This window comes from Scyliorhinus canicula, chromosome 1, assembly GCF_902713615.1.
Source record: "Scyliorhinus canicula chromosome 1, sScyCan1.1, whole genome shotgun sequence".
NCBI lineage: Eukaryota > Metazoa > Chordata > Chondrichthyes > Carcharhiniformes > Scyliorhinidae > Scyliorhinus > Scyliorhinus canicula.
In genome coordinates, this window is record NC_052146.1 from 657,879 (window position 1) to 671,365 (window position 13,487).

A 13,487-nucleotide genomic window follows, 5' to 3' on the forward strand; every position below is an offset into this window, starting at 1 on the left:
TGGGAGACGGGCTGTCCGGGGTTGGGAGACGGGCTCTCCGGGGTTGGGAGACGGGCTGTCCGGGGTTGGGAGACGGGCTGTCCGGGGTTGGGGGTTGGGGGACGGGCTGTCCGGGGTTGGGGGTTGGGGGACGGGCTGTCCGGGGTTTGGGGTTGGGGGACGGGCTGTCCGGGGTTGGGGGACGGGCTCTCCGGGTTTGGGAGACGGGCTGTCCGGGTTTGGGAGACGGGCTGTCCGGGGTTGGGGGACGGGCTGTCCGGGGTTTGGGGTTGGGGACGGGCTGTCCGGGGTTGGGGGACGGGCTCTCCGGGTTTGGGAGACGGGCTGTCCGGGGTTGGGGGACGGGCTCTCCGGGTTTGGGAGACGGGCTGTCCGGGGTTGGGGGACGGGCTGTCCGGGGTTGGGAGACGGGCTGTCCGGGGTTGGGGGTTGGGAGACGGGCTCTCCGGGGTTGGGAGACGGGCTGTCCGGGGTTGGGGGTTGGGAGACGGGCTGTCCGGGGTTGGGAGACGGGCTGTCCGGGGTTGGGGGACGTGCTGCCCGGGGTTGGGGGACGGGCTGTCCGGGGTTTGGGGTTGGGGGACGGGCTGTCCGGGGTTGGGGGACGGGCTGTCCGGGGTTGGGAGACGGGCTGTCCGGGGTTGGGGGACGGGCTGTCCGGGGTTGGGAGACGGGCTGTCCGGGGTTGGGAGACGGGCTGTCCGGGGTTGGGAGACGGGCTGTCCGGGGTTGGGGGTTGGGAGACGGGCTGTCCGGGGTTGGGAGACGGGCTGTCCGGGGTTGGGGGACGGGCTGTCCGGGGTTGGGGGACGGGCTGTCCGGGGTTTGGAGACAGGCTGTCCGGGGTTGGGAGACGGGCTGTCCGGGGTTGGGGGACGGGCTGTCCGGGGTTGGGGGACGGGCTGTCCGGGGTTGGGGGACGGGCTGCCCGGGGTTGGGGGACGGGCTGCCCGGGGTTGGGGGACGGGCTGTCCGGGGTTGGGGGACGGGCTGTCCGGGGTTGGGAGACGGGCTGTCCGGGGTTTGGGGTTGGGAGACGGGCTGTCCGGGGTTGGGAGACGGGCTGTCCGGGGTTGGGAGACTATGAGGTTGGAAGCCGTCGGGGGAAGGCATCCGGAGGAAATGAGGTCACTAACGGTGTTGGAGATAATGGTTTGATGTTCAATGGTCTGGTCATGGTCCAGGGGAGGTAAGAGGAAGTATCGGAGAGTTGGCGCTCAGCCTCTGCGAGGTAGAGGTCAGTGCGCCAGACAACAGCACCCCCTTTGTCGGCAGGTTTGATGACAAAGTCGGGGTTAGACCTGACAGAGTGAAGAGCAGAAAGTTCGGAAGGAGAGAGGTTGGAATGGGTGAGGGGGGCAGAAAAATTAAGACGGCCAATGTCCCGTTGACAGTTCTCAATGAAAATATCAAGGGCAGGTAATTGTCCCGGCCGGGGGGGGGGGGGGGGTCCCACTCGGAGGCAGAATGTTGGAGGCACATGAAAGGATCAGTGGAACGCTGGGAGGATTCTTGCCCAAAGAAGTGGGCACGGTGACGAAGGTGGCGAAAGAAGAGTTCAACATCATGTCGAGCCCGGAATACATTGAGGTGGGGACGTAAGGGTACAAAGCTGGGTCCTTTGCTGAGAACAGCACGCTCAGATCGTATTATATGTGCTTCGTGCAGTGAGGGTTAGTGTGTGTGTCACTGCTGTGGTAGTGTTTTTAAAATAGATCCTAACTTGAAAGGTTGGGAGCCAGGGGGATATAATTCGACCAAATAGCTTGGACTAATGGAATATTGCTTGGAACATGGGGATTCCCTGTGGAGTTGATTGGATTTAAGCTTGGTAAGAATCTGTCATTACTGGGCGGAGCTACGTTATCAGGCATTTTGCAGGGAATGCAGGTCAGTGGGGTTCGAGCTGAAGCTGTGACCAGAAGTCAAGCAGTTTCCTCTCTGCAGTTCAGTAAAAAGCTGTGTCTGCAGACAGAGAGCAGTGTGGTTGGAAAGGTGAACAAACCAGCTGAAGACGTACAGCCAGAGTTTCTGCATGGGACTGACAGGATTCAGATCTTATCTTTAAAGCAGTGTCAAGAGGTCTCTCTTTCTCAATGAACATCTCTGTAAAACAAGTTTTCCTGTGTGTCAGTGGCAGTTAATAGTCGACTGAGAGCTCAGATTGTTTATTTCACTTGTTGTTTAAGTGGGAATAAAGATAGCAGGTAAGGGTTTTCTTTTAATTATTCATTTATGGGATGTGGACGTCGCTGGTTAGGCAGCATTTATGCCCATCTCTAGCTGCCCTTCAGAAGGTGTTAATGAGTTACCTTTTTGAACCGCTGCAGTCCTTGGGGTGTAGGTATACCCACTGTGCTCTCAGGGAGGCAGTTCCAGGATGTTGCCCCAGCGACAGTCCATTGCTCTCCTGACTTGTGCCTTGTAGATGGTGGGCAGGCTTTTGGGGTTCAGGAGGCGAGTTACTCACCATAGGATTCCCAGCCTCTGACCTGCCCTGGTAGCCACAGTATTAATGTGGCTGGGTCCAGTTCAGTTTCTGATCAATGGTAACCCCAGAATGTTGATTTTTGGGTATTCAGTGATGGTAATTCCATTGAATGTCAAGGGGCGGTAGTTAGATCCTCTCTTGAAGGGATGGTCCTTGCCTGGCACTTGTGTGAACAATGAACAAAGAACAAAGAAAAATTACAGCACAGGAACAGGCCCTTCGGCCCTCCAAGCCTGCGACGACCCAGATCCTCTATCTAAAACTGTCGCCTATTTTCTAAGGATCTGTATCCCTCTGCTCCCCGCCCATTCATGTATCTATCTAGATGCATCTTAAATGACACTACAGTGCCCGCCTCTACCACCTCCGCCGGCAATGCGTTCCAGGCACCCACCACCCTCTGCATAAAGAACTTCCCACGCACATCTCCCTTAAACTTTCCCCCTCTCACCTTGAACTCGTGATTCCTTGTAATTGACACCCCCACTCTTGGAAAAAGCTTGTTGCTATCCACCCTGTCTATACCTCTCATAATTTTGTAGACCTCAATCAGGTCCCCCCTCAACCTCCGTCTTTCTAATGAAAACAATCCTAATCTACTCAACCTTTCTTCATAGCTAGCGCCCTCCATACCAGGCAACATCCTGGTGAACCTCCTCTGCACCCTCTCTAAAGCATCCACATCCTTTTGGTAATGTGGCGACCAGAACTGCACGCAGTATTCCAAATGTGGCCTAATCAAAGTCCTATACAACTGTAACATGACCTGCCGATTCTTGTACTCAATGCCCCGTCCGATGAAGGCAAGCATGCTGTATGCCTTCTTGACCACTCTATCGACCTGTGCAACCACCTTCAGGGTACAATGGACCTGAACACCCAGATCTCTCTGTACATCCATTTTCCCCAGGACTCTTCCATTTACCGTATAGTTCGCTCTTAAATTGGATCTTCCAAAATGCATCACCTCGCATTTGCCTGGATTGAACTCCATCTGCCATCTCTCTGCCCAACTCTCCAATCTATCTATATTCTGCTGTATTCTCTGACAGTCCCCTTCACTATCTGCTACTCCACCAATCTTAGTATCATCTGCAAACTTGCTAATCAGACCACCTATACCTTCCTCCAGGTCATTTATGTAGATCACAAACAACAGTGGTCCGAGCACGGATCCCTGTGGAACACCACTAGTCACCCTTCTCCATTTTGAGAAACTCCCCTCCACCACTACTCTCTGTCTCCTGTTGCCCAGCCAGTTCTTTATCCATCTAGCTAGTACACCCTGAACCCCATGAGACTTCACTTTTTCCATCAACCTGCCATGGGAACCTTATCAAATGCCTTACTGAAGTTCATGTATATGACATCTACAGTCCTTCCCTCATCAATCAACTTTGTCACTTCCTCAAAGAATTCTATTAAGTTGGTAAGACATGACCTTCCCTGCACAAAACCATGCTGCCTATCACTGATAAGCCCATTTTCTTCCAAATGGGAATAGATCCTATCCCTCAGTATCTTCTCCAGCAGCTTCCCTACCACTGATGTCAGGCTCACAGGTCTATAATTACCTGGATTATCCTTCTTAAAAAAGGGGACAGCATTAGCAATTCTCCAGTCCTCCGGGACCTCACCCGTGTTCAAGGATGCTGCAAAGATATCTGTTAAGGCCCCAGCTATTTCATCCCTCGCTTCCCTCAGTAACCTGGGATAGATCCCATCCGGTCCTGGTTATTTGTCCACTTTAATGCTTTTTAGAATACCCAATACATCCTCTCTCCTTATGCCGACTTGACCTAGAGTAATCAAACATCTATCCCTAACCTCAACATCCGTCATGTCCCTCTCCTCGGTGAATACCGATGCAAAGTACTCGTTAAGAATCTCACCCATTTCCTCTGAGTCCACGCATAAATTCCCTCTTTTGTCTTTGAGTGGGCCAATCCTTTCTCTAGTTACCCTCTTGCTCCCTATATATGAATAAAAGGCTTTGGGATTTTCCTTAACCCTGTTTGCTAAAGATATTTCATGACCCCTTTTAGCCCTCTTGATTCCTCATTTCAGATTGGTCCTACATTCCCGATATTCCTCCAAAGCTTCATCAGTTTTGAGTTGCCTCGATCCTATGTATGCTTCCTTTTTCATCTTAGCTAGTCTCACAATTTCACCCGTCATCCATGGTTCCCTAATCTTGCCATTTCTATCTCTCATTTTCACAGGAACATGTCTGTCCTGCACTCTAATCAACCTTTCCTTAAAAGACTCCCACATTTCAAATGTGGATTTACCCTTAAACAGCTGCTCCCAATCCACATTCCCTAGCTCCTGCCGAATTTTGTTATACTCTGCCTTTCCCCAATTTAGCACTCTTCCTTTCGGACCCCTCTTGTCCTTGTCCATGAGTATTCTAAACCTTATGGAATTGTGATCACTATTCCCAAAGTAATCACCAACTGAAACATCAACCACCTGGCCGGGATCATTCCCCAATACCAGGTCCAGTATGGCCCCTTCCCGAGTTGGACTATTTACATACTGCTCTAAAAAACTCTCCTGGATGCTCCTTACAAATTCTGCTCCATCTACACCTCTGACACTAAGTGTATTCCAGTCAATGTTGAGAACAGTAAAATCTCCCATCACCACCACCCTATTGCTCCTACATCTTTCCATAATCTATTTGTACCTCTATCTCATGCTCGCTGTTGGGAGGTCTGTAGTACAGCCCCAACATTGTTACCGCACCCTTCCTATTTCTGTGCTCTGCCCATATTGCCTCACTGTTCGAGTCCTCCGTAGTGCCCACCTTCAGTACAGCTGTGATATCCTCTCTGACCAGTAATGCAACTCCTCCACCCCTTTTACCTCCCTCTCTATCCCTCCTGAAGCATCTATACCCTGGGATATTTAGTTGCCAGTCCTGCCCTTCCACCAACCAAGTCTCAGTAATACCAATAACATCATATTCCCAGGTACTGATCCAAGCCCTAAATTCATCTGCCTTACCTGCTACACTTCTCGCATTAAAACAAATGCAGCTCAGATCACCTGTCCCTTTGTGTTCATTATCTGCTCCCTGCGTACTCTTCCCCTTAGTCACGCTGACTTCATAATATAGTTCCTTACAGGCTTTAGTTACTACCTCCTTACTGTCCACTAACCTCCCCATTTGGTTCCCATCCCCCTGCCACATTAGTTTAAAACATCCCCAACAGCATTAGCAAAAGCACCCCCTAGGACATTGGTTCCAGTCCTGCCCAGGTGTAGACCATCCAGTTTGTAATAGTCCCACCGTCCCCAGAACCGGTTCCAATGTCCCAAAAATCTGAACCCCTCCCTCCTGCACCATCTCGCAAGCCACGTTTTCATACTCACTATTCTTTCATTTCTACTCTGACTACCACATGACACTGATAGCAATCCTGAGGTTACTACCTTTGAGGTCCTACTTTTTAACTTGGCTCCTAACTGCCTAAATTCTGATTGTAGGACCTCGTCCCGTTTTTTACCTATATCGTTGGTGCCTATATGCACCACAACAACTGGCTGTTCACCCTCCCCCTTCAGTATGTCCTGCAGCCGATCGGAGACATCCCTGACCCGAGCACCCGGGAGGCAACATACCATTCGGGAGTCTCGTTTTCGACCACAGAAACGCCTGTCTACTCCCCTTACAATTGAATTCCCTATGACTATAGCCCTGCCAGTCTTTTCCCCGCCCTTCTGTGCAGCAGAGCCAGCCACGGTGCCAAGAGTCTGGCTACTACTGCCTTCCCCTGGTGAGTCATCTCCCCCAACAGTATCCAAAACGGTATATCTGTTTTGGAGGGAGATGACCGCAGGGGACACCTGCACTGCCTTCCTGCTCTTTCTCTGCCTTTTGGTCACCCATTCCCTGTCTCTCACACCAATCCTAATCTGTGGTGTGACTAACTCACTGAACGTGCTATCCACGACCTCCTCAGCATCGCGGATGCTCCAAAGTGAGCCCATCCGCAGCTCCAGAGCCGTCATGCGGTCTAACAGGCGCTGCAGCTGGACACACTTCCCGCACATGAAGAAGTCAGGGGCATCGGCCGCGTCCCTGAACTCCCACATTGAGCAAGAGGAGCATAACACGGGTCTGAGATCTCCTGCTATTTTTAATCTTAAACTTAACTTGGTCGAACTAAAATATCAAATAATAGATTAATGAAAACGGAAAAAAAAAGAAAAAAAAATAGAAATAGAAGAACCTTACCTTATCAGCACACCTCAGGGAAAAGAAAAACTACTTACCAGTCACCAGCCAATCACTTAGCTGCAGGCTGTGACATCACGGTTCAACTTCTTTCTACTTCTACCTGTCCTTGGGTCTCCCCCTTGATCTTTACTCGGCTGGGATCCTTACAGTGATTGTATTTTATTGGTTAGAGGAGGAGGTAGGGAGGGAAACACTGAAGAAGTGTGGCGTGAATGTAACTTGCCACGTGTCAGCCCCGAGCCTGGATATTGTCCAGGTCTTGCTGCTTTGGGACATGGACTGCTTCATTATCTGAGGAGTCGCGAATGGTGCTGAACATTGTGCAGTCATCCGCAAACATCCCCACTTCTGACCTTATGATGGAAACAAGGTCATTGATGAAGCAGCTGAAGATGTTTTGGGCCGAGGACACTACCCTGAGGAACTCCTGCAGTGACGTCCTGGAGCTGAGATGATTGATCTCCAACCACCACAACCATCTTCCTTTGTGCCGGGTATGACTCCAACCAGCGGAGAGTTTCCCCCCTGATTCCCATTGACTCCAGTTTAGCTCGGGCTCCTTGATGTCACACTCGGTCAAATGCTGCCTTGATGTCAAGGGCAGTCACTCTCACCTCACCTCTGGCATTCAGCTCTTTCGCCCGTGTTTGAACCAAGGCTGTAATGAGGTCAGGAGCTGAGCGACCCTGGCGGAACCCAAACTGAGTGTCCGTGAGCAGGTTATTGCTGAGTAAGTGCTGCTTTATAGCCCTGTTGATGACTCCTTCCATCACTTTGCTGATGATGGACAGTAGACTGATAGAGTAGTAATTGGCTGGGTTGGATTTGTCCTGTTTCTTGTGTACAGGACACCCCTGGGCAATTTCCCACATTGCAGTGGGATTCACTATATTGAGTAGCATTGTTTAAGGGGTCACTGTGAGTTATGTAATGGTAAAGATATTTTAATATTGTGTTTGTAATAAAGTTTGTTTTAATAAACCATATCCCTATTGATTTGTGCAATCTCTCCAGGAGGGAAGTATCATTGCTCACAATCTAAACTCTATTTCACAATCACCAAGAAAGCAAATCTCACTTTAAAGATTTCTTAATCTTGCAGGACTGAAGATGGGTATTTTCAGTTCTGTAAATGAGGTGGAGAATAATCTCCTAACTCGGTTACAGTTAGCATTTATCAAACATCAAGGATTTTTGCTGAGGTGCAGACAAAGCTTTTACAAATCAAAATATTTACTCATTCCAAATCAAACATCTCAAAAAGTGCAAAGTTTAACATTTACATTCTCAAATTTCTGAGAGCAGCATGGTAGCACAGTGGTTAGCACTTTGCTTCACAGCACCAGGGTCCCAGGTTCAATTCCCGGCTGGGTCACTGTCTGTGCGGAGTCTGCACGTTCTCCCCGTCTCTGCGTGGGTTTCCTCCGGGTGCTCCGGTTTCCTCCCACAGTCCAAAGATGTGCAGTTTAACAAAGAACAAAGAACAAAGAAAAGTACAGCACAGGAACAGGCCCTTCGGCCCTCCAAGCCTGTGCCGACCATGCTGCCCGTCTAAACTAAAATCTTCCACACTTCTGGGGTCCGTATCCCTCTATTTCCATCCTATTCATGTATTTATCAAGATGCCCCTTAAACGTCACTATCATCCCTGCTTCCACCACCTCCTCTGGCAGCGAGTTCCAGGCACCCACTACCCTCTGTGTAAAAAACTTGCCTCGAACATCTCCTCTAAACCTTGCCCCTCGCACCTTAAACCTATGCCCCCTAGTAATTGACCGCTCTACCCTGGAAAAAGCATCTGACTATCCACTCTGTCTATGCTCTTCATAATTTTGTAGACCTCGATCAGAGTATGAGGCAGATTTGGAGGGTGATTTGTGTTTAGAGTATGAGGGAGATTTGGAGGGTGGTTTGTGTTTAGAGTATGAGGGAGATTTGGAGATTTGGAGGGTGGTTTGTGTTTAGAGTATGAGGGAGATTTGCAGGGTGATTTGCGTTTGGAGTATGAGGCAGATTTGGAGGGTAGTTTGTGTTTAGAGTATGAGGGAGATTTGAGGGTGGTTTGTGTTTAGAGTGTGAGGGAGATTTGGAGAGTGGTTTGTATTTAGAGTATGAGGGAGATTTGGAGAGTGGTTTAGAGTGTGAGGGATATTTGGAGGGTGGTTTGTGTTTAGAGTGTGAGGCAGATTTGGAGGGTGGTTTGTGTTTAGAGTATGAGGCAGGTTATAGAATTTGATCACAATAAAGAGCCCTGGGCTGGGCAGGTTCTGTGCTGATTGGCCCTGGGCTGGGCAGGTTCTGTGCTGATTGGCCCTGGGCTGGGCAGGTTCTGTGCTGATTGGCCCTGAGCTGGGCAGGTTCTGTGCTGATTGGCCGGTGAGCCTAACGTCTGTGGTGGGTAAGGTCTTGGAGAGGATTATAAAAGATACGATTTATAATCATCTAGATAGGAATAATATGATTAGGGATAGTCAGCATGGTTTTGTGAAGGGTAGGTCATGCCTCACAAACCTTATCGAGTTCTTTGAGAAGGTGACTGAACAGGTAGACGAGGGTAGAGCAGTTGATGTGGTGTATATGGATTTCAGTAAAGCGTTTGATAAGGTTCCCCATGGTCGGCTATTGCAGAAAATACGGAGGCTGGGGATTGAGGGTGATTTAGAGATGTGGATCAGAAATTGGCTAGTTGTAAGAAGACAGAGAGTGGTAGTTGATGGGAAATGTTCAGAATGGAGTTCAGTTACGAGTGGCGTACCACAAGGATCTGTTCTGGGGCCGTTGCTGTTTGTCATTTTTATAAATGACCTAGAGGAGGGCGCAGAAGGATGGGTGAGTAAATTTGCAGACGACACTAAAGTCGGTGGAGTTGTAGACAGTGCGGAAGGATGTTGCAGGTTACAGAGTGACATAGATAAGCTGCAGAGCTGGGCTGAGAGGTGGCAAATGGAGTTTAATGTGGAGAAGTGTGAGGTGATTCACTTTGGAAAGAATAACAGGAATGCGGAATATTTGGCTAATGGTAAAATTCTTGGTAGTGTGGATGAGCAGAGGGATCTCGGTGTCCATGTACATAGATCCCTGAAAGTTGCCACCCAGGTTGATAGGGTTGTGAAGAAGGCCTATGGTGTGTTGGCCTTTATTGGTAGAGGGATTGAGTTCCGGAGCCATGAGGTCATGTTGCAGTTGTACAAAACTCTAGTACGGCCGCATTTGGAGTATTGCGTACAGTTCTGGTCGCCTCATTATAGGAAGGACGTGGAAGCTTTGGAACGGGTGCAGAGGAGATTACCAGGATGTTGCCTGGTATGGAGGGAAAATCTTATGAGGAAAGGCTGATGGACTTGAGGTTGTTTTCGTTAGAGAGAAGAAGGTTAAGAGGTGACTTAATAGAGGCATACAAAATGATCAGAGGGTTAGATAGGGTGGACAGCGAGAGCCTTCTCCCGCGGATGGGGGTGGCTAGCACGAGGGGACATAGCCTTAAATTGAGGGGTAATAGATATAGGACAGAGGTCAGAGGTGGGTTTTTTACGCAAAGAGTGGTGAGGCCGTGGAATGCCCTACCTGCAACAGTAGTGAACTCGCCAACATTGAGGGCATTTAAAAGTTTATTGGATAAGCATATGGATGATAAGGGCATAGTGTAGGTTAGATGGCCTTTAGTTTTTTTCCATGTCGGTGCAACATCGAGGGCCGAAGGGCCTGTACTGCGCTGTATCGTTCTATGTTCTATGGCCCTGGGCTGGGCAGGTTCTGTCCTGATTGGCCCTGGGCTGGGCAGGTTCTGTGCTGATTGGGCCTGGGCTGGGCAGGTTCTGTGCTGATTGGCCCCGGGCTGGGCAGGTTCTGTGCTGATTGGGCCTGGGCTGGGCAGGTTCTGTGCTGATTGGCCCCGGGCTGGGCAGGTTCTGTGCTGATTGGCCCCGGGCTGGGCAGGTTCTGTGCTGATTGGCCCCGGGCTGGGCAGGTTCTGTGCTGATTGGCCCTGGGCTGGGCAGGTTCTGTGCTGATTGGCCCTGGGCTGGGCAGGTTCTGTGCTGATTGGCCCCGGGCTGGGCAGGTTCTGTGCTGATTGGCCCCGGGCTGAGCAGGTTCTGTGCTGATTGGCCCTGGGCTGGGCAGGTTCTGTGCTGATTGGCCCTGGGCTGGGCAGGTTCTGTGCTGATTGGCCCTGGGCTGGGCAGGTTCTGTGCTGATTGGCCCTGGGCTGGGCAGGTTCTGTGCTGATTGGCCCTGGGCTGGGCAGGTTCTGTGCTGATTGGCCCCGGGCTGAGCAGGTTCTGTGCTGATTGGCCCTGGGCTGGGCAGGTTCTGTGCTGATTGGCCCTGGGCTGGGCAGGTTCTGTGCTGATTGGCCCTGGGCTGAGCAGGTTCTGTGCTGATTGGCCCTGGGCTGGGCAGGTTCTGTGCTGATTGGCCCTGGGCTGGGCAGGTTCTGTGCTGATTGGCCCTGGGCTGGGCAGGTTTTGTGCTGATTGGAAATGCCACCTGGGCACCAGGTTGACTTTTTGATGATGTGGTTTTTCAGCAGAGGGGGACCCAGGGGTTGTGTCCTCACAGCCCCTCTAGCTCGGAGCGAACAGGAAATCTCTGAGATTATTGATGGACTTTCAGATCAAGAGGTGAGCTTTACTTTACTGATATCCCAGATTGTTACCTGTTATTCTGCAGGGATCTGTCGCTGGATTGTGTCTGTAGCCCCTGGGATATGAATGATTGTGGACGTACAGCTGAGAGCTCACTACACCAGAGAAAGCCTGTGGTTAGTGAGTGAGGACGGGACACTTACGCACCAGCTCCCCATCGGAGCAATGTGGGCACAATGCCAATTCCAGAGGCTTCCTAACCCTCCATTGACTGGGAACCAAAGATTAATCTTAGCCATTGCTGGAGGAGAACCAGAGAGACAGGTTTTAAAAACTATCCTTTCCCCATTGTCTTTGAATGTTTTCATTTCTCAGCTTCCATTGGCGATCCTGAGGAAAAGGGGATTTCCTGAAATCTGTGATTACTGAATCAACGTAACTGCAAACTTCAAACTCGCCAGATTTGGGGAGAATTTGGGGAAATGGACTTTGAGACGTCTGCGGCCTCATTGCAGAAGCTTTGGCGAGATTCTCCCATCAGGCGGCTAAGTGCCGACGCCGGCGTAACAATGGGAGTGTTTTATCCGGGCGTTGGCGCCCGTTCTGGGACCCCATTCGGCGGCCCACCGGGGACTAGCACGGCGCTGGAACGGCCCACGCCTGCGTGATCCCAGAGCCGCGGGGTCCACACATGCACAGTGTCCTCCTTCCCCGCGCTGGCCCCGATGCCAAATGGTGCAGGGCTACAGGAGCCGGCGCGGAGGAAAGGAGGGCCCCAGACAGAGAGGCCGGCCTGCTGCCTGCTGATCGATGGGCCCCGAACATGGGCCTGGCCACTACGGGGGCCCCCACCAGGGTCGGACCCCCCCCCCCCCTACCTCCCAACAGGCCGCCCCCGGACCCTTCAACACCGAGGTCCCGCTGGCTCAGAGGATGTTAGAACGGCGCCGGAGGGATCTCAGCTTTTTTTTGACGGTCGCTCGCCCCATCCGGGCCAGAGAATGGGCGCGCCAGCCCGGGCCGGAGAGTTGGCGAATACCACGACCGGTACCGTGCCGACTACGCCGGCCCCAATGGCGCCGATTCTCTGCAGAGAATCTCGCCCTGGCATCGGAGCGGCGTGGTGTGATTCACGCAGCCCGCCGGCGATTCTCCGACACGGCGGGAGGTCAGAGAATTCCGCCCAAGTTAATTTTGTACATTGAACATTCTAAAAATGATGCTGATCTTCCCAAACTGACAATTCTGGCCGACCCTGTCTGAATTGTGGAAAGCTTTGTACAAACTTTCAGAAAAGCTCCCCATATCCTTTGTGACCTTCTCAGATTCTGTCCCCATGTTTTCTGAAGTTTATAGTTTCCTATTGCAGCCAGTCCCTGAGCAGCGGCTTCCTCCCAATGAGGGCAGCTCTGTTTAGGTGGCACAGCCAGATCAGGGCAGCTGACGGACACCCTGCTCGGTACTCACGTAGTCAGGAGGTCTCACTCAGAGCAACAGCAAACTCGGGGAACGAGGAGGTCGCCTCACATTTGTGTGCTGCCAGTCTCAATGGGCACGGCGTGGGCTGGTGGTAATGGGCAGTAACTAATTTCCAAGCTGTTGTGTATGAGGGACAGGAATGTACATTGTCCACAATGAAACAAGCAGCAAATTCTCTCCTGAAGTCACATCCAATCCTCACTGTGTTAACGGCCTCCCTACAACAATGCAAAAACTGTGAAGATGTTGCAATCTTTTCCTGCAGAACATTGCGAAGGAAATGCGACAGTTGTCTGTCGTTCCACCCATGCTGTTCGACACAGATCAACAACGCATTAAGTATATCAACATGAATGGTTTAATGGAAGATCCCATGAAGGTTTACAAGGAGCGGCAGCTTATCAACCACTGGCGGGATGAGGAAAAGGAGCTTTTCCGGGAAAAGTGAGGATCACCAATCTCCCCGACCTCTGATTTGTTGCGGATTTGTGATAGTTTAAACATGTTTGTTTACCTCAGGCTTGTCCAACCTTGTTGCTTGGCCGGTGTGGGGGGAGGGGTGGGCGGGGGGGGGGGGGGGGGGGGGGGTGAGGGGGAGAGGTGGCAATGAGAACATTTCAGAAAGATAATGTTTGTCACAACATTAAACATGAAATTCAGGAAAAAACACCAAGGTGTCAACAGA

The 13,487-nt window shown here is 51.2% G+C and overlaps 1 protein-coding gene across 1 annotated transcript in view; it reads left to right on the forward strand.

Moving 5' to 3' along the window:
* LOC119977119 (nuclear receptor corepressor 2-like) overlaps nt 1-13,326 on the forward strand; it is a 132,841-nt gene extending 119,515 nt beyond the window's left edge. The window contains exons 10-11 of the mRNA XM_038817738.1: nt 11,269-11,359; nt 13,068-13,326. Of these exons, the coding sequence (XP_038673666.1) occupies nt 11,269-11,359; nt 13,068-13,250 (274 nt within the window). The 3' untranslated portion in view covers nt 13,251-13,326. The remainder of the gene's footprint in view (nt 1-11,268; nt 11,360-13,067) is intronic.
* Nucleotides 13,327-13,487: the final 161 nt, after the last annotated feature.